Consider the following 23,516-nt stretch of genomic DNA (forward strand, 5'->3'; position numbering starts at 1 on the left):
AAAGTGGTTTATCTGCCATAACCACAAAGCATTTTGAACATCACAATATCCAGCATAAGGTTTGTCTACACCACAGGTATTTCACACACTGTTTTCCCTTAAATATATGACCACGCATTCGGACGCATTGAAATAGATTTTCAGTCAGCCCGATACCCAGATTTTGTCCGGCTTGTTTATATCCGAGTTAACTACACTATCAAGATCTCACTTGCTGTGAACTTTGTCACCAGTGATTTTGGATTTTCTTCCGTGCCGCGGAAAGAACAAATCGCCCCGGGACACGCCGAGGCCTGTGCCACGCTCCCTCCCCACCGAGGGCTGATTTCGGGCAACTCCCTCCGTCCCTCCCTCCCTCCCTCTCCTCCGCCGTAGTCACCGCCCGACCGCTGTCATTCGCCGCTCGCTGTTCGTGCTCCGCCCTCGCCACCGCCCGTCTCCCTGCGTGCCCAGAGAGGTTTCCCGGCCGCGCGGCCCGGCGGTTGGGCTCGCTCCGCTGAACCGGGCTGCACCGGCGCTGGGGCGGCCCGTGCGGCCCCGGCCCCTCGGTGGCGGCAGGGGGACGCGGGGCTGAGGGACACCCGCCGCTCCGGCACGCGCCGCCCCGCCCGGCTCCCGCAGGCCGCGCCGAGCGGGCGTTTCACGGTCGCGTAACGGGAGCGGCGTGCGCCCCGCCCCACCCCCCCGCCGGGCCGCGCCCCCCCCCCGCCGGCCCGGGGGGTGCGCGCGTGCGGCGAAGCCGCGGACCCGCGCTGCCCGGCCGCACCCGCGGGGGCGGGGGAAGAGTCCGGACGTTCACGTCGCGCTGGGCTCTTCTCCGTGAGGAGGGGAGGGCCGCTCCCGCGGCGGACATCATAGAACGGTTTGGGTTGGAAGGGACCTTAAAGATCACCTAGTTCCAACCCCCTGCCATGGGCAGGGACACCTTCCACTAGACCAGGTTGCTCAAAGCCCCGTCCAACCTGGCCTTGAACACTGCCAGGGAGGGGGCAGCCACAGCTTCTCTGGGCAACCTGTTCCAGTGTCTCACCACCCTCACAGTGAAGAATTTCTTCCTGATATCGAATCTAAATCTGTCCTCTTTCAGTTCAGAACTGTTCTCCCTTGTTCCATCCCTACACCCCTGATAAAGAGTCCCTCCCCATCTTTCCTTTAAGTACTGGAAGGCCACTAGAAGGTCTCCCCGGAGCCTTCTCTTCTCCAGGCTGAACAACCCCAACTCTCTCAGCCTGTCCTCATAAGGGAGGTGCTCCAGCCCCCTGAGCATCTTCGTGGCTTCCTCTGGACCCGCTCAAGCAGGTCCATGTCCTTATGTTGGGGACCGCAGAGCTGGACACAGGACTGCAGGTGGGGTCTCACAACAGCAGAGTAGAGAGAGGGGCAGAATCCCCTCCCCCGACCTGCTGGCCCCACTGCTCTTGATGCAGCCCGGGGTACGGTTGGCACTTGTGCGGCTGGTTCGGTACGTTCGTTGGAGGAAGGGCCGCGCGCTCCCCCGGGACGCAGCGGCCGGCGGCCTGGCGAGCGCGGCCCTACGGCGGCGGCGCGGCAGGGCCGCCTCGTGGGCCCGTCGCCTTTAGGACGCCCACGGGGCGGGGCTGTGGGGGTTCCGGCTGAACATTCTGGAGTGGAGGGGAGCGGCGGGGGGCGAGGCAAGGCGAGGCAAGGCAAGGCAGGGAGCCGAGCCGAGCCGAGCCGAGCCGAGCCGAGCGTCCAGGCCGGCCTTTCCCGGGAGGAGGCGGAGGAGGAGAAGGAGAAAGAGAGGAGGAGAATAGGAGGAGAAGAGGAGGAGGAGGGAGGAGGAAGGAGAAGGAAGGAGGAGGAGGAGGAGAAGGAGGAGGAGGAGGAGGAGGAGGAGGAGGAGGACGAGGACGACACGGGGAGGCGGTTGCTGCTGCTGGGCAGAGAGGAGTCGTGCAGGAGCTGCGGCTGCACTCGGACGCCACATTCCCTCCTGACGGGACTGGTGGTGAGGATGAGCGAGAGCTGACCCTGCCGCTGCCGCCGCCTGTGCTGTGAAGTGTCTGCTCCTCCTCCTCCTCCTCCTCCTCCTCCTCCTCCTCCTCCTCCTCCTCATCCCCTGCTGTGGGTGAACCTGCGCTACAGGCTCTTCACCGACACGGGGGTTTTGGTTTGTTTGTGTATTTGTTTAAGGCAAAGAGAGAGAGAGAGAAAGAGAGAGATCTTCCATCCATTGAAGCACAGTTCACTATGATCGTACTCGCATTCAGCACTGGAAGCCGGTTGGATTTCGTGTCTCAGTCCAGGGTGTTTTTCTTGCAAACCTTGCTTTGGATTTTATGTGCTACAGTGTGCAAAGCGGAGCAGTATTTCAATGTGGAGGTAAGATCAGTCGAATGCGTGTGCGAGTGTGTGTGCTTCCCCCTGTCCCTTTCCCCCCTTCCCTTTTTTTTTTTTTTTTTTTTTTTTTTTTTTGTCCCCTAAATCAAATCAAATCAAATAGCTGGACAGCCATGTCTTCCGGCAGCCGGGGCATACGCCTGTGCCGGCTTTCTTTCCAGCAGGCGGTAGCTAGCTCCCCTCCCCGAGTTCCCCCGCCCGAGGGATGCGTTGCAGCCGGAGACCCCGCTGCCCGCGGCAGCACAAAGCGCGGTGCTGGAGCGCAGCCCGCGCCCCCCCGCTGCCCGCGCCCGCGGGAGACGGGGAACCCTCAGCCGGGCAGAGGAAACCTGGGCGTGCTATGTACACGCAGCTCAGGGAAGGCTCCGGGAATATATCTTGGATTTAAGATACCGCTGTATTGCTGAGTTTCCCCAGACTTTTTTTAATTTTTATTTTTGTGAAGAAGAATGAATGAAAGAGCATTATGGGGACAGGAGGAAGGAAACTTGAGATTTTGGCACGTTTCTGTGTGGTAGAGTGTTTGACAAAATAAGATCTTTTTCCCGTTTAAATGTAACAAAAAGAGTTGCCACTAGAAATAGTGAAACAAACGGCATAAAGGTGCAACTACAGCACAAAAGTTGAAGGGTGTGGAGGACCAACAAACAGAATTTTTCCAAGTGAAAAACATTAAAATGTGGGCATATCTAGATGAGGCAAACCCTAAGAGTTTACAGTGACAGTGAGAATTCAGTGGACATCCATTTCCAGTCACTCTTCCATACACTCCCAGTTTTCCCGTTGGGGGTTTTTACATAGTGCTTTTTATTAACTGTGTTCATTTACTGACTTTATCATCTTTGCGTATATTCTTTCCTCCTTTTTCTTCCTCCTGTCACTCCATTTGTTCTACTGTGAGCCCTTTTTCTTAATGTTTCAGTGTGGTGTATGTATTTCCCTCTTCCTTTCCTTGTCTATTCAACCTCTTCATCTTTCTTGTTATGTTTCTTTAATTTATATGTGCTCTTTCAACTTCTAATACTTAATTCTGGTTTTCTGTAGATCCCTGGTTTCCTTCACCTTCCTCTGTCCTGCCAGCCCCACTCCAAACTTTCTGCTACACCCATACACCACCCTCACTCATTTTTGTTTCTAGTGTCTTTCCTCTCCTGGGTTCCCACAATTCTTTCTCTCCGAGAGATGAAGTCTGTGTCTTTTCCTCTGTCTCGCACATATGCACACTTGCTTGTTTTATATGAGCTCTTGTTCTCACTCAGTGACACTCATTCTTGCTACCGTCTCTGGCAAGATTCTCTTGCATATGCTCCTCTGTTCCTAGACTCTCTCCCTTTTTGTCTAAAGTTCTTACCTGTACTTCTTTTCCCTCTGCCTCATGCGAGATCACCTCAAGCGTATAAAAAAAATCACTTCTTCTTTCCCCTTATCTGCTTTCATTCTAGTCTTTCTCTCTCTACAGGCAGTTTCCCTTGCCACATGCAATCCTTCTCTCAGCTTAACAACACACATCCATAGCTTCTCACTTTGACTTTTATCTCTCCAGAAAGTATTGTCTTTTCACTTCATCATTGAGATCTCTTCTGATTATAAATCCTAGTCGTTTTTTCTTTTGTCAGCTACACTCTAGTCACTCTTGTTTGCTCCTAATCACAAATGTGCATCTCTGCTTCTGTTTGATTGTAAGCTCTTTGGGGCAGGACTCATGTCTTCTTAGATGTTCATGCAGTGTGTACCATGCTCGAGTCTGGAGTACACTTGTGAGGCTTTTGCTATAAAAATATTAAAGTCGCAAATTTCAGAGTGCACATTGACGTTTTATCCTTCTTTTGCTCATGTCCTCAGCTGCCTTCTTTACTGATGAGCAGGGGAGAGCAGTGTGGAAGAGAGGAAGTTGCTCTCTGTATCCTCTCCAGGCTTCACAGGCTGGCCCCCTGCAGGGTATCGGGAAGAAATTCCAGCGACAGAACTTTCTCCTCCCACAGTAGTCTGCTTTGCTGGCATCTGGCTCTGCTGGAGAGACGGGCGGCAGATGGAGCTAGTGTGGGAGGAGAAAAAGATTGGTTTAGTCAAGTGGAATATGAACAGGAGGCCAACTCCAGTCAGAAGGAGGTTTTATGAGGAAAGAAGGGAAACACTTTCATTTTTGGCACCTCTTCCATATGGAAAAAAAACACATTTGGAGGGCAAAGACAATATCGGGAGCAAGAAACACTGTTGGGTGGAATGGAGTAGCGTGTGTGTGTATGTGATGAGGGCACATATTTGTTCCTTCGAAATATGCTATCTCCTGTTCTTCCTCCCAGCCCTTCTGAAACAAAGTGTGTCATCATATGCCAGTGATCCCAGTCTCTTTTCATATTTAAGTCTTTAAGCCATAGATTGCTGGGAGCCGGGAGTGTGTTCCAGGGAATTACTCTACTATTCAAGAGCTGTCCTAAAATATGGGACTTCTCCCTAGGCCACTGCCTTTGACTGCTATCAGTGACATGGTCCTGGGCTAAATGGACCTGAGATTTGCCCAAGAACAGCCATTCCCATGTTCACATTGTTTGGATAGCATTGAGAATTCAACTTTCTTTTTGTTTGAAACAGCAAAGGCTAAAAGCATGGGAAATTTGAAGCAAAGGACTTGGCAACAGCATGTATCTATTGTGCCGTACAATCCTCTGTGTCAGCACAAGTGCATGAAACCGTTGTACTTGATAGTAAATTGTGAAAATATGACAAATATTTCATATGACAATAAGAATAAATACGTGAAGTAGGGTTCAGGAAAGAAGTGGTGTACATTTATTTCAATGAAATGTCACCGAACAAATGCTTAGGATGCTTAGAAATGCTTAGGATCTGCTTAGAAAGCAGATTTTTTTTTTATTCTTTCTTGTCTCTAAATAAAATGCAGATAATACCTGTTGAACGTTATAAAATGTGGAGATCATTTATTTTCTCTTACTCTATCTTGTTTAATCCACGTTCCTGATTGATAAGCAAAGTCTGTGTAGCAGTGTTAGATTTTTTGGTTTGTTTGTTTGAATACAGGTTTGTTAGGGCAATTTTTAGGATATATTACTGTAGCTCAAAGATATTAAGTAATAATGTTATATTTTGAAAGAAAAACACAAGGCTGAAGTTTACAAGTTTGTATGAACATTACTGTTCTTCAGAATTTTGTCGTCCCTTAGTAAAATTTCTTTTAACCAAACATCTACATGGATGAAGTCCTCAAGCTTCCAATGATAGCTAGGTTGTCAATCCTGAAATGTATTCATGTATGTAGTATTTCATGTAATAGACATAGCTGAGTAGGATTCAGATCATGGAGTATGGAACTTTGGAGGGGCACACTTGCACTCTGAGTCAGTGAGAGCTTTGTGGTAAAGCTGCATGAGTGAGGATTGTAAACTGATAGTTTAAGTAATCATGGTGAAGTTTTAAGATTTACATAGTCTTATGGGTAGGAAGATTTTAACATGAATTTTCAAAGTTCACTGATTATCAGTGGCATTTTTGTGAGACGCTTTCCGATATCATAAGAAAAACTAAGGACTACACTGTTAGCTCTCTCTTCTCAGTGCTGAACTATTGGTCCAAAACAATAATATCAATAAGTGCACTAATGTCTATCAAAGTAGTTTTTCTACTATTTTCAACTATTTTTATACACTAGCAGAGGAAAATGTCCATCAGTGAGATACTGAATGGAATAATGGTTATTAAAAAGAACATTTTAGATGCAAAATTGAAATAAGCACGCACAAGATAATTTGTTACTAAAAAATGATAGAGCAATCAACTTCCCCCCCACCCTTCCCCACGTTCCTCGCTGCAGTAATAATATCTTGTGTTGCTCAAAGGTAACTCCTTTGTGTGTTATTGGCAGTGTCTATAGATGGTCTTTCACAGGTATCATCCATATAGACTATATTTATATGTTTTCCTAAAACCAATAATATTGTACTGTTTAAGCTGGTATTATACTGTGAGTTTTTCTTCTACTGTTATTTGTTTATGCATATATTTAAATAATAAGTATATGAATATTTAAATTACTATTCAATATTCAATATGAGATTGATAAACAATGTCACCATTTTGTTAAAGAAAAAATGGTTACTGAAACCATTGATCCTTGGTCAGAAGACAGGATCAGCATGAATCTAGAGTAAGGTTCATCTCTGGATTCTAATACTGCCTACTCTTACTCCTGTGAACAACTGTATCAGCTGTGTATCTGCCTAAAGCCTGTTGAGCAAAGAAGTGCTTTTAGAATGGCACCTAGTTTTGTTGGCTCTATCTGTGATGTGGGAAACTCTAGAGACAAAGCATGCTTCATCATCTCTCTCCTCAAGCTGGCAGTTATGCTCTATTTTCCTTCTTCTAATGCTAAATGTATAGACTTGAATCCCTAGGAGAGATCTTAAAATTACTCTTGTTTTTGTGTGAGCAGCTCTTTGAAAAAATAGTCTTTTCTCTCCTCCCATTTTCAGAGGTGGGACAGTTAAATTGCATATTGTGGAACAAAATACAGTGAAATACAAACTTAAGAAAAATGCTATCAGTTTCCTCCATGGTAATAAGTGGCTGAGAACCCTATTGTTTCATTGTTAATAAACTTTACAATTAGCCTCCAGCTTCTGCTGAATGGTAACGCATGACCTTTACTTCCACAGGCTTTGGATCTTTTAAGCTTAAAACCAGACCAGTTTAATTCTTCAGCTGGTCATTGAAAAGGAATAAATCCTCCAATATCACTTTTACACACTTTTCAACTAGTGGGCACGGTTGTCAGGTTTGCAAGCACATCACAGTATTTTTGTAATTTGTTAAAATGCAAGCCCAAAACTATGGAGAAGCAATTAAGGTGGTTTAGGTATAAATAGTGCTATGTGTCCTAAAAGGAATTTACAGGCTCTTCTGCATTGTTTTTAGTTGCAGTCAGTATGCATGATTCTCAGTTACTTAAATTCTGAATCTCGCTCTTGCGTTAGGTATCAACTAAATAAACTGGATTTTTGTTAGAACAAGAAGTTCAAACTGAAATTATTAGAAGCATAGAAAGGAGTTGTTCATTGAGGTGGTGGAGGTGGTTAGTGGGTTAAATATTAGTCAATAAAAATATAGATATAATGTGTATTTCCTGTTTGATTATTGAGGAAATACGGATACATAGAAAACCTTCTGTAAAGGCTTCTGATGAGCAGATATATCTAGATATGGAAAATAATTGGAAAGTTATGCATCAGATAGGCAATAGAACACTTTTGTGTCATAGGAGGCAAATACCTACTGTATAATGAACTGGCTCTCATTTGATATGTAGAAATACATGTGGAGACAACTACTTGGCAGAGTGCATTCTCTGCTGTAATTTAAACAATAATTTCTGTTTACAAAAATTTCAGTAGATCAATTTTCTACTGTAAAGTATGAGATTATTTTGTGATACTAATGTTGCAGGGAAGTTTATGGATTCTGTTGCATTTATTTTGTTCAAAGACAGATTGAAAAGATGGTCCCAGTTCTTATGAGTTCAGAATTGACATAGTCTGTTAGACCTCAGCTACAAGGCATACTTGTTTATAATTGTAGTTCATCTTATTTTCCTATTGCAAATTTTTGACTGTTTAGTGTTTAAGCATCACAGCTATTAGTGGTTCTCAATTCTACTAAAGAAAAGAAATAAAATGGTTAAATAAAGAAATTTATGTAATCACCTTATGTAGTACAAGGTAAACCTACCAAAACACGTATTCCTAATGTTTTCTGACATGAGATCTTACTAAAATAAATACACAATTTATTAGCCCACCAAAAAAGCCTGAAATCCCCCTTCCATTATTCAGAAGGCATAATGCAAAACTCCTGCATAACCATTCATTGTTTCTTCAGAGTGGATATACTGTGTTCTTTAACTGGTTTAAGATTTATGCTGCTCTTTGTCAGTTTTATTTGAATCCATCTAAAAGGTCAGTGCTTGCTCTAGGCACCTCAGTGCTGCTTATGCACTCAGCAAGACTGAGTTGTAAGAGTTTATAAAGATAGAATGTGGTATTATATTATTTTAAAACATTTCAAACTGCATCTGTTTTCAGTATTTTAAAATCTGTGTCATCCTTCTACTTTATCGAATGATGGTTTTGTGGAGTTGAACACTGGAGGACTTTGTGTTGATGCTTTTTGAAGATCAATAAAGCAACAATATAACTTTTCAAATTTTATTTTAATTACCCTATTTAAATTGCTTATTTTTTCTCAGTTCTCTGGTTTTGATTCCAGTTTATTGTCTAACCTGTTCACTATCCTCAAACGATACTATTAACGATAATCTGAAAGAGCAAGTTGATTCTGTTTAATTTGTTATCTGTGATATGTCAAATGACAGATTTGGTTTCATTTTGTATGAGGAAGACCAGGATTAGTGCTGCAAACATGATTTTAGTTGGCACTGAAATGGATTTGAAAAATAATTACCATTAGAGCTTTATCCTTTAAAGAGAGGTCATGCTATTTGGAACCTTTATTTATTGGTTGCCTGGCAACTGTTCATTCATGTTCCTGCTTATCGTCATTCATTATAAGCATCTTTGCTGTACAGTAAGAGCAATTAAGTGGTAACAACTTATTTCTGTGATGAATTAAAATTGACATAAATTACAGAAATAGAAAAAAAAAATTTCTGTAGTTTTACTTATTAACCAAAACTGTTAGTACAATGTTTCTTTACTTATTATCAGCTGGTATAAACCAGCTGAGGAGGTATCTGCACTTCAGCTCTGACCATAATGTTCCTAGCATACCTTTTGAGGTATTACAGCACATAATTGACTTAGGGGCTTGTTCAGGTGTTTTTGTCGTGCTTAAAATCTCCTGTTAATTTCAAGATGAAGGCTTCAGGGTGTGAGGAAACTTATCCCCTGTTGATTTCAGGGCTTAGCATTAGGCAATCCAATCTCAAGTGCTGAGTCTTGAACCCAGTATTGGGAAAGGGGTTTAAGATCCTGGGATTAAAACTGCAGCAACAGGGGATGTGCAGCTGAAGCGATGAGCCACAATAGCTCCGTAGAACATTGAAGTCACTTGATGCTTTCTCTCTGTAGAACAATAGCAGTTTTTATTACAGTGTGAAAAGACATTCATAAAGCATATTATTTGACAGTTGTGACTGTGCATGAAAAATATTTTGCCTTTTGTATTAATTCTTTATGAATCATATCATGATTGACCCCTGTGTGGAATAGCAGTGCGAAGTGGGACAGTTGTGCTATGGAGTATTTGTAGAAGATGTCGCTGTACATTGGGAGGAATATTGGAACAAATTCCTTATGGCTGTATCTTAAAAGAACATCTGTCACTGTAGGGCCAGAGTGGAAGTAGATTTGTCTCTCTGCCGCTACCTCTTGGTAGCAGTGGCTTTGCCTCTATACCGGACAGCTCTGAGCTTGACGAAAGAATGTCCCTCTAGGACTGATACCCTCCGCTTTGAGCTTCTGATTGTATTAACTCACCGGTACTCTTCATACCATGCCGTGGTTATGGGGGACAAAGTAACTGCTGTAAGACAAATCAATATCAATTTTCATCAGCTTTTCCCACTCACATGACATGTTGGTAACGCATGAAGATGCTGTTATGTGTTTTTCCTTTTTATGAAACAATAGAACTCGTTTCACAGTTGTATAGATAATTTGAAATTAAATGCTAACCTCAGAAAATCTGGTCTTTAATATTTTTTTCCTCATGATCTGATAGAGAAACAGTTGTTTGATTTCCTTGGTGTCCTGTTCATTTTTGCTGACATGTAATCACTTCTCCACTTACAAGTGTGAAATACAGGTTGGCAAGGGGGAGACTTACCTTTTCAGAAAATTGCCAGCTGAAAGGCAGATGGAAAATTGTCAGGTTTTTTTAAATGCAGATAGCAAAACAGAACAACGAGCATCCCTTTCAATGGGAAGGAAGATCCTTCCTTTAAATGTATCACTGGATATTTACAAAGTGTACCAAAGAGGAAATTTCTTCCTTTTTGTACTGCATCTGGATCTGAGGGTAATGATCCTGTCATATTTTTCTTTCTTACCTCAGACACTGGTTGTGTGATGCTCTTCTAGGAAATTTCTTTGACCCACTGTTTGTGCAGAGAAATTGAGAGATTATGTTTGTCTACACGTCATGGTTTACATGCTGTACAGAATAGTAATAATACATTTAATTGCAAGTAAAATAAATGATCTGTCTTCCACACAATAAATTCTACTACTAGTAGTAGTGATAGTATTATATTGCTGACTGTACAGCATGATTTTGGTCTTGGCAAGTGAGGTGTTTTTTTTTTCTCTCATTACTTCTATGTATTTTAAAAAATAAAAAATCCCACAACCCAGCACTGTGTTCCATATTGTTGATTTTCCTTATTGATTATGAAGTGATGGATTCTGATACTTCTGTCCTTCATTCCTCGTATATGAAATGTCAGCTTTGGAAAGGTCTTTATTATCTCTTTCTCTGTTGCATGTATTTTTAAAAATGTAGGAAAAAGGAGGCAATATGAGTAAGTGACTGAGGAATTTTGCTGGGGGGATGGAGATCTGGGTTGTGTATACAGTTCTATCATGAGTCTTCAGATCGATCACGTAGCTTATCCATCTTTGTAACCTAGCTTGCACAAACATGAATTAGACTAATAGAAGAGTATTTGCTGCCTTTTCCAATACATGTCAAGAACAAGAAGAGAAGTGATGTAAAAGAGCCAGGAATATATCTTCATCATTCATTTGCCTCAGGGCTGTTTCACTTTTTTCATAAAAAGTAGTAGAAGCATATAATCAAATGTAAATACATAATTTCAGTTTGATCATCTGTGTAATCATTCAAGTAGTGAGTATGTTCAAGAGACAAGTACCAGAGCAGAAAAAGTGAAAAACACGTTTATAACACTTCAAACCCTGGTGGTTTCTTAGGTTGTGCTTTTTTTTTTTTTTTTCTTTTTTTTTAAATCTAAGTACCAAAACTTGGTAGAGAACATTGTCAGTAGGATTAAATGAAGGATGTCATTAGATAACTGAAGATAGAGAGTATCACATACTCTTTCAGAATGAAGGTTTGAATAAGATAATTTTTGTTACCCAAATATGAAAACAAATAATCTGCTTCAAAATGTATTTAAATAAATGTAAAAGTCTTAAATAAAATGGATTTTGTATCCAATTGTAAATGTTACATAATGCAAAATTAAAAACTGTTTTTTATTTCTGAATGAGTGTTCTATTAAATAAGTAAATTGTTCCACAAACATTCATGTTGCCTTGTCATCACGGTACCTAAGCTTCTCCTTTTTTGTCTGAATATTTGTGGATTTTTATGAAATACAATAAAAGACTTGCCTTTCACTGCTCCAGCTATTAATGTTTTCTATTAGACACCACTAATAGGCAGACATGCAGCTCACATACCCCTGGATGTTAAAAACTTAATGGTGGGAGGATGAGACACAGGGGAAATAAGGGATTTGCTATGATGACATGTTAAGTATAATAGAAGTGGAAACTGAATCTTATTCTTCAGGGTTCCTGTGCCATAAGTTCACCTTATGACCTTCCTTCTTTCCACTTTCCTCCTTACTTTTCTTTTCCTTATTTCTTTCTTGTCTCTTTTCATCTTCTTTTTCTTTATTTTTCTTTTCTTTCCCCTCAGCTTGTCTTCCTACAGACCATTGCCTGTAGCCAACAAAAATCATCAGTCATTATTGAACCATAGAATCAGAGATATGGGAGATAGAATCAGAGAGATGGGAAAGACATATCAAGAGCCTATTTCTCTGCCAGTGCAGGATTGCTAACTATTGTATATTTGCTGGAGTTTTGTCAAGTCAGGTTTTAAAATCCACAGTGGTGTGTCTTCCGAAATTGTAATTGAAAAAAACCTGTTAAAAGTACAGTAGGGAAAACTACAGTGGAAGAATTTTTTCAATAGACTTTTCCTTTGGCTATTGGCAACAGTTTGAAGTTGGCTCAGGTTAGGCAATTTCTGACAGAAAGTGATGTCTGTTCTATAATCCAAGATGATAAGAGCTGTTTATGAGCATAGATGGCATGCAGTGATTGGTAATTCGGTGTATTTCTTTGACTTTAAGAATTAAAAATACAGGAGGGGCAGAGAGAAATGAAGGATTGATATAAATTTTCACTCCATCTGAAATCCTTACTGCAGTCGAAATGGACTAAAACTGCCTGATTTTAAAAGTGATGTAGATGTGTATGGATTGCTGACACTGTCTTAGGACGGCTTGACTAGTTTATGATGATTTTATAGAAGTACTATGCCTTGTTGTATTTAAGTATTACTACCTAGTGAATAAAATTGGGTATTAGTAGGAGTGTTATGGATATCTAGATATTATGCTTCATTAAAAAATCTTATTTTGGAATTTCATACATTCCATCATTAGTGTGGTCACAAACATAGACTTACAGATATTCATGACACTGGCACATATGAGCTATCGTAATGTCCATGCTCTGCAAATTATGTAACACTTGCAAAACAAGGATCTTAAGATATTTTATGTGTGAAGGTTGAGTTTGCTGATATACATCCTGATGATGACATTTCTGCAGTATGATTTGTGTGAGGTATATTTTTCAACAAGTGTGCAAGCTTCAGGGTTAGCTTGGGAAAGGGATTCAGTTTGAGAGAACAGTACTTAAATTTAGGTGTTCAAATGTGTTGTACATTTTTCCTATATATTAATAACAGTCTGCTTCCTGAAGCAGAGACTAATTCGGTCGACCAACCAGTTATGTCTGTATCAGAGTGAGCTGAATCTTTTTTCTGGACTCTACTATTAGTATTGACTAGTAGTGTGATTCAGTTGCTTACATGTAGGCATCCAGCAGCATTTAAGGTACCCTTGGTTGAGATGTGCACAAGGCTGGCAGAAATAACATGGGACCTATGAAAGCATCTTTTTAGGCTAGCAAACAGGAAACCAGGCTGTGTGTCCTAAGTAATCTCAGATGACACTAGACACTTCTGTTTAGGATCCTGTTCCCAATTTTAAGTGATGGTGGAGGGTGTCAAGAACCTCTATCTATGGTGCTCCACCAGGTAGACACTGGCATTCAGATGTCATAATCTGGGGTTGAATCCCTTCCCTCTGCAATGGTGGGATTCATTACACTTGCATAGGTACGTGGTGCTGTTTAGGCCCTGTGGTCTATCTTACTTGGCCTCTAGATAATGTTCCAGAAAAGCATGGACCTCCTAAAGGTCCGATGATATGTATCTACCATCCCCTGGATAACGTAGATCATCTTAGACCACATCAAATACCTGCACTTCTGACAAAACCAAGAGCGGAACTCCATTTCTATGGTACTGTCACTCTGATGCCCTGCACATCATTAAATACATTTACCCCTTAGTGCAAGAGGCTAACACTTTCTTACATCTTTAGATCTCATGTATTTTAAATATTTAGTTAGGGCTATAAAGAACACAACATTTCTCCACTAACTACAAGGCAGTTTTGCCTTCAACCTTAACGAGACTAAGCATGGGTCTTTTTAAGTCTGTGTAAAACATATTACCTAACTTACAGTGAATGCTTCTAGCAAATTTTATAAACTCAGTGCTTCTGTCTGTTATTTGTTGGTGTACCATAAATGATTTTAAAGACTGTCTTTCCTTCCTAAACATACAAACCTCTAAACAGCTATTTGTTGCCCTTGAGGGGAGAGAACAGAATGTTAAGCATTTTTATAAAAAGTAATTAGAAAATACATCTTAGAAGAATAAGCTTGCTAAATGTCTATTGTCTGATAGACAATCCCCAAGAAGATGAAAATGACATTTTAATAATTTCTTTGGGTAAGAGCCCTAGGCGGTGAAGAATAATTAGCTATGTTTTCAAGTACTTTTGTTGTATAAAGTAAAATATGGATTAATTCAACAGAAATTTACATTTCTGTTAATACCAGAAATCAGATCTCATTATAGGCAGGTATGTAATTTCATTGATTTATTTACACTACTTGCTTTAGGTCTTCAGAACTTTGAAATGAACTTGGTCAGAATAAAGGTGTTATTGGCCAGTTTATATGTTTGCTTATTTACTTATTTAGAAATCCAAAATTTGAAATACCCGAATGTGCTACCTGATGTACTGTTTAAATGAGTTTTCTGCTGTCATGTAATTATAGAAAGACTAGATCTGCTGTTGATTTTTAGGTCTGCATTTGGTAAGGATATCTGCAATCTTTTATTCCAGAAGAGCTTCCTTTGTGATATTTAGCTCTACTCTATTGTTTTGCACTGACAGGCTCATTTAGAGAAAAAACAGTATTTTAGTTCCTTTGTGAATAATCCCATCATTTTTCCTGGCTGCCAAGAGAATTCACTTTTTGTCCCAGCAGCCAGATAAAGATAGAGTCATTGTTCTTCATAGATTAATTGCTTAGATGCCTTTTCCACTGAGATATTAGAGAATTTTGCTCTACACGCAAGATCTTTCTAAGGAGGTGATGTCAATTTAATTTGGACCAAAAGATTTGGATTCTACAGAAATATGTTCTTTCTTTAGCTTTGCTCAAAATAAAGATTCCATTTCATTAAAAGGGGTTTTTAATGTCTTTATGAATATTTCCTTCCTGCTCTAAATTTTCAGCAGCAGAGGATGTGATTCTTAAGGTGAAACTAAGCTTTAACAATGTTAGAACAGTACATTCTATGATGTTTTGTAAAGTTATGAGTGACTATGGACAGGAAAGCCTAAAGCAACTTAGCTTTTGTCTTTTTCCAACTCTAATACAACAGAGAAATTCATCATGCCTGTTAGTTTTAGCATGATAGCTAGAAAAGGACAGAGTGGGACTTTTAACTTTAAATGTCCTACAATGCAAGGGCTTTGTAGGTGTTAACTTGGTTTTAGGAATAAAATAGCTATATGTGTAGTTGAAAATTGTGTAATGGTGTTTGGTAAAGTATCTAATAAAAAAGTAAAAATTGTGGTTTTTTTTTCCTTTGGAACAAAGAATTCACAGAGTTGCTGAAAGAAGTCAACAGCCTTCAGATTTATATAGACATGGAAAGTATAAATAGACTTTTGCTCCATGCTTTCTTTTTTTGGAGCTCATATACTACCCATGTTTCAGTGATAAGAAGAAGCTATTTAGAGACAGGAAGAAGAAGCGAATACACCCATATTTGACCTATTTTCTTTTACATAACTGTTATTTGTTTACTTATGTACTTATTATCCTAATAAGGTATCTGTGTCTAGAGGTCTTGACTGGCAAACTTTGATGAGATTCTAACTTTGTGGAATTGGTTAGATTGTGCCATTAATTTCATTGGGTCCAAGATTTTACTCCAAGCTGTTTGAAAAGCACTGAATTGCCAAACATTTTAACTGAGTAAATTAAGAATATGTATACATTAAATACATAAGATAAATATCAGTGTGGAAATCCATAGACTTAACCTGTACATAAGGGATAAAATTGATACAAAAAGAAGTGGAGACACACTATTTATGCATAAACTGAATCTTGTAGTTAGGATAAAGTTTAAAATCATTAGAGGAGTGGTATTCTTGAACACCTTTCCAGAAAGAATAGTAGGGAAGTGATGTAGGTGAGAAAAAGTTAATTTCTTTTGAGATGGGATTTAACTTTTTAATGAAAGGGCTTAAATAGTATAACTCCTCTCATCAGCAGTAATGGACTGGATTCATTCCTTGTCCTATACCCTCAGTCTAATAGTAATTTTCCTTACTCAGTGAGGCTGATGGCTCTACTGACAGCCGTTTACTGTAATGTTTATACTTCTGCATTAATCTTTCTACCTTAAGAACTCTTTATCTATTGTTTTAGACCAAAAATGTGGACTATATTACATGGAGTTCACTGCTTCATTGCCTTTTGTCACTTACAGTATTCAGACACCATGTATGAAAGTTTCTTTTTCCAATAACATTTAGTTCAATGCTGACAATCGTGAGTAAGTCCTGTGGAACCAACCAGCCTATTTTGAAAATCATAAAAAGGCTTTTGAAGTATTTTTGGTTGTCTTCTGCTTTTTTTGATTTTTGGGTTCACATCTTTTTTTTTTTTTTTTTTCCTGAAACAAGGATGAGAAATTCACAGTTAAAGAAAAAATTGAATATTTTCATTACATCCGGTAAGCCAAGTCTTCAGGAAACATACGAAATGTTTAAGATTAAACCTATCTAGCACTAGCCACAGTGCTCACTTCATACCTCTTTTCAGTTTTGATTGTCTTCAAAATTGTATTCACTGCTTTTTTTGCTATATAACCATATGTATCTATAATGGGGGGTATTTTAAATCAGCTACCACATTTCTTTCCTACGATTTAGAAGATATTGCCTGAATGGAAAAGAGACAGCAAGTCATGAATTTCAAAGTCAGAGCTAAACAGAAACACACTGTTATATGTCAGACAAATGCAGTGGATGGTGTGGCTCTCGGTTTTGAAAGAACAGAGGAGGTAATCCCTTCAGGCATTGCTCTTTGCTTGTATTAATAGGGTTAGATTGAGCTTTTGAGGTGCAGTCCCACAAAGGGTCTCTCTAAAGATAGCAGAATGAATTTAACTCATTATGTCCAGCTCAGATGTAAAGCCCTAATCACGTTAATGTTGGAGACAAAAAAGCATTTGAAATTCAGTCCCAGAGGACCATAAAACCAAGATGACTGTAAAAAAAAAGGTGGAGCAGAGCCTGTACAAGAAGGTATCCTTTGAGTTTACTGTGAGTTTCAAGTTACACGGCATGGGTTTATACTGAATGAACACAGTACTGGAAGATCTTTGAAGAGATCCGACTGTGTTTATGTATAATATATTAAAATAATAAAACTTTTTGCAGGTTTTCGGGAGAGCTCTATGTAAAAGTGGTGATACAGTTTAAATTGCTGCATTACAGACCTAACTGAAACCGGTATAAATCTTCAGTATCTAATTAGGTTGAGAAATTTCCAGCACAGATGGTAAACTGAAAAGGTTTGGATAAACTTACTTACCATGTGGAACTTCTGTCTCTTTCACCTGTTGATTTGCTTAATGCAAGATACCAAGCTACTGACAAGTTAACTTTCGGGAGTTAATTTGCAAGGTAACACATCATGTTTCAAAAAGTGTAAAATTCAGTATCAGAGTAACTCTGTATATATTGGTAAGCTAAGCAAGGCCAGAGAAGTCTTCAGGCACTGAATTCAGCAGTCTATGCACAGTTAAATTGTTTCAGTCATGGTTTCAGTATGGACCAGCTAGCACTCTTACTGACCAGGGACATCCTCCTGAAGGATTTGAATTCAGGCACTCTGCACGTTTAACAGTATGGAGGTGAACTGTTGTGCCAGTAATTTTTTCATGCTGGAGAATGGTCTCAGGCACATTTAATTTAGACATGACCAGTCTTTTTTGTGAACTGATCCCGATTTGTCCCTCTTGGTGGTTCACTCTGTTCAGATGAGATGTGAAGGGGAGAAGTCCATAATCTGTATGTCTTTGTTATAATTCGTTGTAGTTTCTCTCAAAAAATTTTGATGAAAAACAATATGTTGGAAAACTGATTGTATTGTTGTTTCTTTGTTTTTGCATATCAATATTTTCTTTGGACTTGCATCATCCAGGCACCACAGACAAAGGTTAGCCCCAGACACTTCTATGGCAGAAGGAGAATTTAACCAGATTTAGAGTTGAGGATCAGGGCTTTATATATTATCAGTCTGCAGCAGGGTCATACTGGTGTATTGGGCGAGGGTTCAGTCAGGTTTTATGTATGATCTAGACGATATGCCTTCAAAAGCCTGAAATAATTTTATTGCCATTAGTCACATACATTTTATTGAGAGTCAACACTTTGTCTGCCCTGTGTTGTATTTCTTTTGAATCTCTGCTTTCTTATGATCTTGTTTTTCTTGGTTGTAAGTTTGACTTACATTGGCTGACTATTGAGGAGACAGACATGTTTTTTCCCATCATAGTCTCTAGGATGGTTAGTGTCACGGCAAGCTACCCAATGCTGTACCAAAGTTGATCAAACGGGAGCTGGGGAAAGCAGCACCCAAGCCTCCAGGTGAGAGAATAGAGTCAACTGAAGCAGAAACATTAATTGTTATCTCTGGTCATGACCCAGAACAGTTTGCTCTCATGAAATGCTTGCCTGATGTTTATATGTTTGCAGTTTCATGTTACAAACTTCCGTTAAGGTTGCAGATTGTGGATGGTGCAAATGTTATGGTGTTGCCTCAGAGACAGGTCTGTATCTCTGGGTAAAGTCTCACAGTGGATGAAATTTTGATGGAAAACATGTCCCCTTTGGTGAGAAAACCAAAGGTCCCTTTGTAGGATGTGGGCAGTTGTGTGCTGGTGTTTATCTGGGATATGACTCAGGCAAAAGAAGCAACCAGTGCTTGGAGTCTCCTGTGCTGAAAGTGAGGTAAGTCAAGAGAGCTTTCCAAGGCTCCTTCACTTTTTGGTACTTCTGGGACTGTCAAGGAAGAATCCACTGAGAATTGATTTGAACTGTATTTTTGGGAACTGAGCTGGGATAATCAATTTGTGTTATGTACTAGCAGCCCTCTAAACTCCTGTAGTAGCAATGATCTAGCATTATTGGCCTTTAAGACCACATTCAGAGTAGTATTTAGATGGGGAAAAATGAGCCTTCCTCTGCTTTTTGCCTTTGCATTTATCTTTATAAAGCTCAGCCTGGTACATAGCAGAGGACTTCAGCCTTCATCTGGGAAAGCATGCTGTTGAGAACTGTGTTTAGGGAAGCTAGACCATTCAGTGTTTTGAAAAGGAGAAGGCCCTGAGTGGCTTTTTGTAATTGATATTATTAGCCTCCTCTGATACCCTGTGAAATACTGTCTTCAGTATAAACTGTGTAAACAAAACCAAGCTATTGATACCTCCTGTGCTTATTACTCCTACACAAGTTGAATGTTTTCTCTTGATCTGACACCCTCCATTCTTGTTTTGTCAGTTCTTAATTTGTATAAACAACTTTTTCTAATGTCTGACCTTGTAGATGAAATTGCTGTGTGATGCAGCGTTAACTGATTTGAAATCAAGACAAATAAAATGTTCATGGTGTCACATTTATCGTCTGTCATATCAGCAATACATACAGTAAATTTGCCACGTGTAGTTTTTTTATGAGTTTGAGTTACTCTGGCTGGTCTATGCAGCATACAGTTTTAAAGGTTTGTAAATAAGGCCATAGCAAGCATTTCCAATTTCTGTCCTAAAAGTGAAGTCAGAGTTACTGGATTGCAGTTCTTCAGATCCTCCCTTGTTCTTTATGTAAATACAGTTATTACCATATAACATATGGTGCTTCCTCTCCTCCTTTTAACTTCACTTCTTTATTCTTAGTAGAAGAAAGGATATTGAAAATACAGCAAGACTAGCGACAATGAAATTCCTACAGTGAAATTGTGTCCTGACTGAAATTAATGGGAGTTTTACTCTCACCTATGTGTGGCTGTGGTTTTACCTGGAGCATTTATCTTACAGAGCTTTCAGTTCAAGTGCGAGGGGACTGTGTCTGAAGCCGTGGAATCCCTTATCACCAGCTAGAATGTTTCCTGTTGCTTTTGCTCTGTACTCTTCACTCATGGGATTAGCTCCTGCTAACATCAGTGCTATTGGTTGAACACTGTAGTCTGTGGGACAACTAATTCAGGGGATGATTGCTTGCAGGATGTTAATGTGGATGATAATTTTCAGAAATGTTTCTTGTGTGTTTGGCAAAGTAGCTTCAAGATATTAAGACTTATTTCTTTTATTTTATTTAGAAAATGTTAAAATGCAACAGAATATCAAATGAGGCAATGCGGATATTTTAACTGGGGGAGACAGCTAGGAATCCTTTGAATAAGGTGTCTGACAATTTTCCAGGTAGTGCCTCAGTTTAAGCCACTTACAGAAAAAAGTGGGAAATTATTATCAATATGTTTGACTTACCTGTATGTACCAGGTAGATATATACTAGATCACTAGAAATATTTTTCTCATGTTTCATCATGATGTAAAAGAAGGACATAATTTCTGCATGAAATTGAAATTATTCTCTCTCAAAATTAGTCTGAATGATCACCATCAGAATAAGGTGTAGATGTTGCTACTTTGACCTATCCTCTTTACTTGGACTACATACTGGGACAAATTATTTGCACTCCCTTCCATGTGGAGGAGGAGAGCGTGAGATACATTGCACCACTGCCACTCCATTGGCATTAGTATCATGACTCCTCCTTTCTTTGGTCAAAGACCAAGTGAAGTGTTTCTTTTAAAATATGTGACACTGTAGTGATATGTAGGCCTGTGATACTGTTTGTGATATGCAAGGTGTATCACTCCTACAGTAGAGTGAAATACAGATATCCTGAAACTACCAGTGATTCTACCTGCTATGCCTGCTAGGTAAAGATACTTGATTGGGCTTCCAATAGCAGTCATACAGTGCTATGCCTGACCCAAAACCCCCATATTCAAAGACAGAAAATGAGTATGTATATGAGTAGATCCGGACCTACATCAGTGCACTCCTTTTGGTTAGAGACCTAGGGGAGGTCCCTTACTAACTGGGAATTGTCATGGCTTAACCCAAGTAGGCAGCTGAGCCCCGCACAGCTCCTGGCTTACTTTCCCCGCAGTGGGATGGGGGACACAATCAGAAGGGTAAAAGTGAAAAGACTTGTGGGTTGAGATAAAGGCAGTTTAATAGGTAAAGCAAAAGCCACGCATGCAAGCAAAGCAAAACCAGCTACTTCCCTTTGGTGTGTTCAGCTATTTCCAGGAAAGCAGGGCTCCATCACACATAATGGTTACTTGGAAAGACAAACACCATCGCTCTAAATGTCATCCCTTCTCCTTCTTTCCTCAGCTTTTATTGCTGAGCATGATGACATATGGTACGGAATATCCCTTTGGTCAGTTGGGGTCAGCGGTCCCGACTATGTTCCTTCCCAACTGGCAGGGCAGCGTGAAAAGCAGAAGAGACCTTGACACTGTGTAAGCACTGCTCAGCAATAACTAAAACTTCCCTATGTTATCAGCACTGTTCTCATCACAAATCCAAACCACCATGATACAAGCTACTATGCAGAAAATTAACATTATCCATCCCAGTCAAAACCAGTCCAGCAATTAAAATAGTGGAATCAAAACATATGTGTCCATGATTCCCAAATGCATAGGAAGAAATATGGGGTGCCAAGATGAAGTGAAGTTGTGGTGGTAGTCTGGAGGAAGAGCTTTACATACTTTCATAGTTGCCTAACAGCTAAATATGACTTCATTTTATTATTGCTGCATATAAATGTGCCCTTATTCAAAATGCTTGATGGAACATCGGCAAACAAATTCTCACGATAATGCTGTGTAAAAGCATTATGTCTTCATTTTGTAGCGCTTTATAGGACATTTATTGAAACCTTGTATATATATGCTGGAAAATATTAGTCATCACTCCAGACAGACTTTTCAGTCACTCTGCCACAGTCCTATTATTGGTTTTGGGTCTCCAGTCTGTACCACTTTCATGTTCTAGACATGCTCACTCTTTGTTTAAACATCGCATTCAGTAAAAGCCCACCATCCCTGGTGATTCCTATGGACCTATCACATGCCATAGGATTTATTCGTGAGTTGGTGGTAAAGTCGTTAAGGCATCATGGTATGGATCCAAAAGTTCTTGCTCCAGAAGGCTTTCCTCATATATACCAGTTCAGATATAAGTGGGATGTCTGATAATTTGATCAGTGTGATTAAAGGTGAGCTGCAATACTTCATGCTTGTTGATACTAGTATGTTTGTACCATTCTAACCTTGTGAAACTTCAACAGACCTTTGACAAAAGTATGCATTCTTACTTTGTCAAATGGGATTTTTCTAGGATGCTTTTGTTAGCGTATCATACATATACAGATGAGGAAACTGATGCCAGTTAATTTGCCCAAACTTTACTGCAGGAGCCAGAATCAAACATCATGATTAATGTCTTTGGAAAAGCAGCGTCAGACCACATTCTCCTAATAATGAGCTTAAAAATCCTTTGTACACCAGCATGTAAGACACACTCTACAAGGGTTACACAGGGTAAGAAGAAATGTGGATCAGAGAACTAACAGCAGAGTGCATAAGGGATGCTAAAGGAACCAGGAGACGGAAAGAGACCCAAGCAACTGTAAAGAAAGGCGATAATGGCTGCCCTCTGTTTAAAGGTGTGGCTTCCCATGGCAGAGGACAAGGGCTTGTACATTCTATCCCATTTTTGCCTTCCCCTAAGAGCATACAGAAGAAAGAGGAAGTTGCTTTGGGACAATGTGAAATTTAGTGTAACTCATGTGAACAACTATTTCTCTACCTTCTTCTGTGTTAAAAGGATCTAAAGCTCTGTAAATAACATTTATGTCCACTCTAGGACTCCTGTACATAGAAGATTGAAAAAGCAGGCCAGTAACTGAAAACCAAGTCCAAAGAAACCTGTTTCCAATGTCCTCTCTCTTCCACATGGTCATGATAACAAAAGAAGAAACTGTATGTCAGGAAATGTGATTTTTCTTAATTTCTTTGTTTCTACAGTGTATACCCTCAGCAGCTACTGAATCCATCTGTAACAATATTTCTAGCAAGTCTTTCTGATAATTGTTCTTTTTATACCTTTCCCCATGTCCACTATGTTCTAAAGGAAAAATGTGTCAACAGGCTCTCATTTATGCCTTTTATTTGCACATTTTAGAAATAAAGCAAATTAAGCTATATAATTTTTCTTTTTTATTTTTACAAGTAACAGTTTTTAAAAAGCAAAGAGATTTATTGACATCAGTAGCTGCAACAATTGACAGGAGTGTAAGTGCAATATTCATGAAACAATAGATCAGCTTAAGGCAGATGAATAACAGCTTTTTCCAAGCTATGTATGTTCAGGAGAGAATAAATAGCCCGGCTCTAGCATTACATGAAGGCTGGATTGGAGGTAACTTCTAGTCCATTTAAATCACCGTGGGTATCAGAACCATTCAGCACGTTTCCTCAGCTGTCCGACACTTGCTGGTGTTTGTGTTACCGTATCTGGTTTTTTTACACATTCATAATGAGGTCTTCAGATCCATGATACTCAGGCT

At 39.9% G+C, this 23,516-nt stretch overlaps 1 protein-coding gene across 1 annotated transcript in view; it reads left to right on the plus strand.

The window, feature by feature from the left end:
• Positions 1 to 1,885: 1,885 nt before the first annotated feature.
• Positions 1,886 to 23,516, plus strand: part of MMP16 (matrix metallopeptidase 16) — a 187,389-nt gene continuing 165,758 nt past the window's right edge. The window contains exon 1 of the mRNA XM_074816326.1: positions 1,886 to 2,343. Coding sequence (XP_074672427.1) covers positions 2,212 to 2,343 — 132 coding nt within the window. The 5' untranslated portion in view covers positions 1,886 to 2,211. The remainder of the gene's footprint in view (positions 2,344 to 23,516) is intronic.

This window comes from Strix aluco, chromosome 1, assembly GCF_031877795.1.
Source record: "Strix aluco isolate bStrAlu1 chromosome 1, bStrAlu1.hap1, whole genome shotgun sequence".
Taxonomy (NCBI): Eukaryota; Metazoa; Chordata; class Aves; order Strigiformes; family Strigidae; genus Strix; species Strix aluco.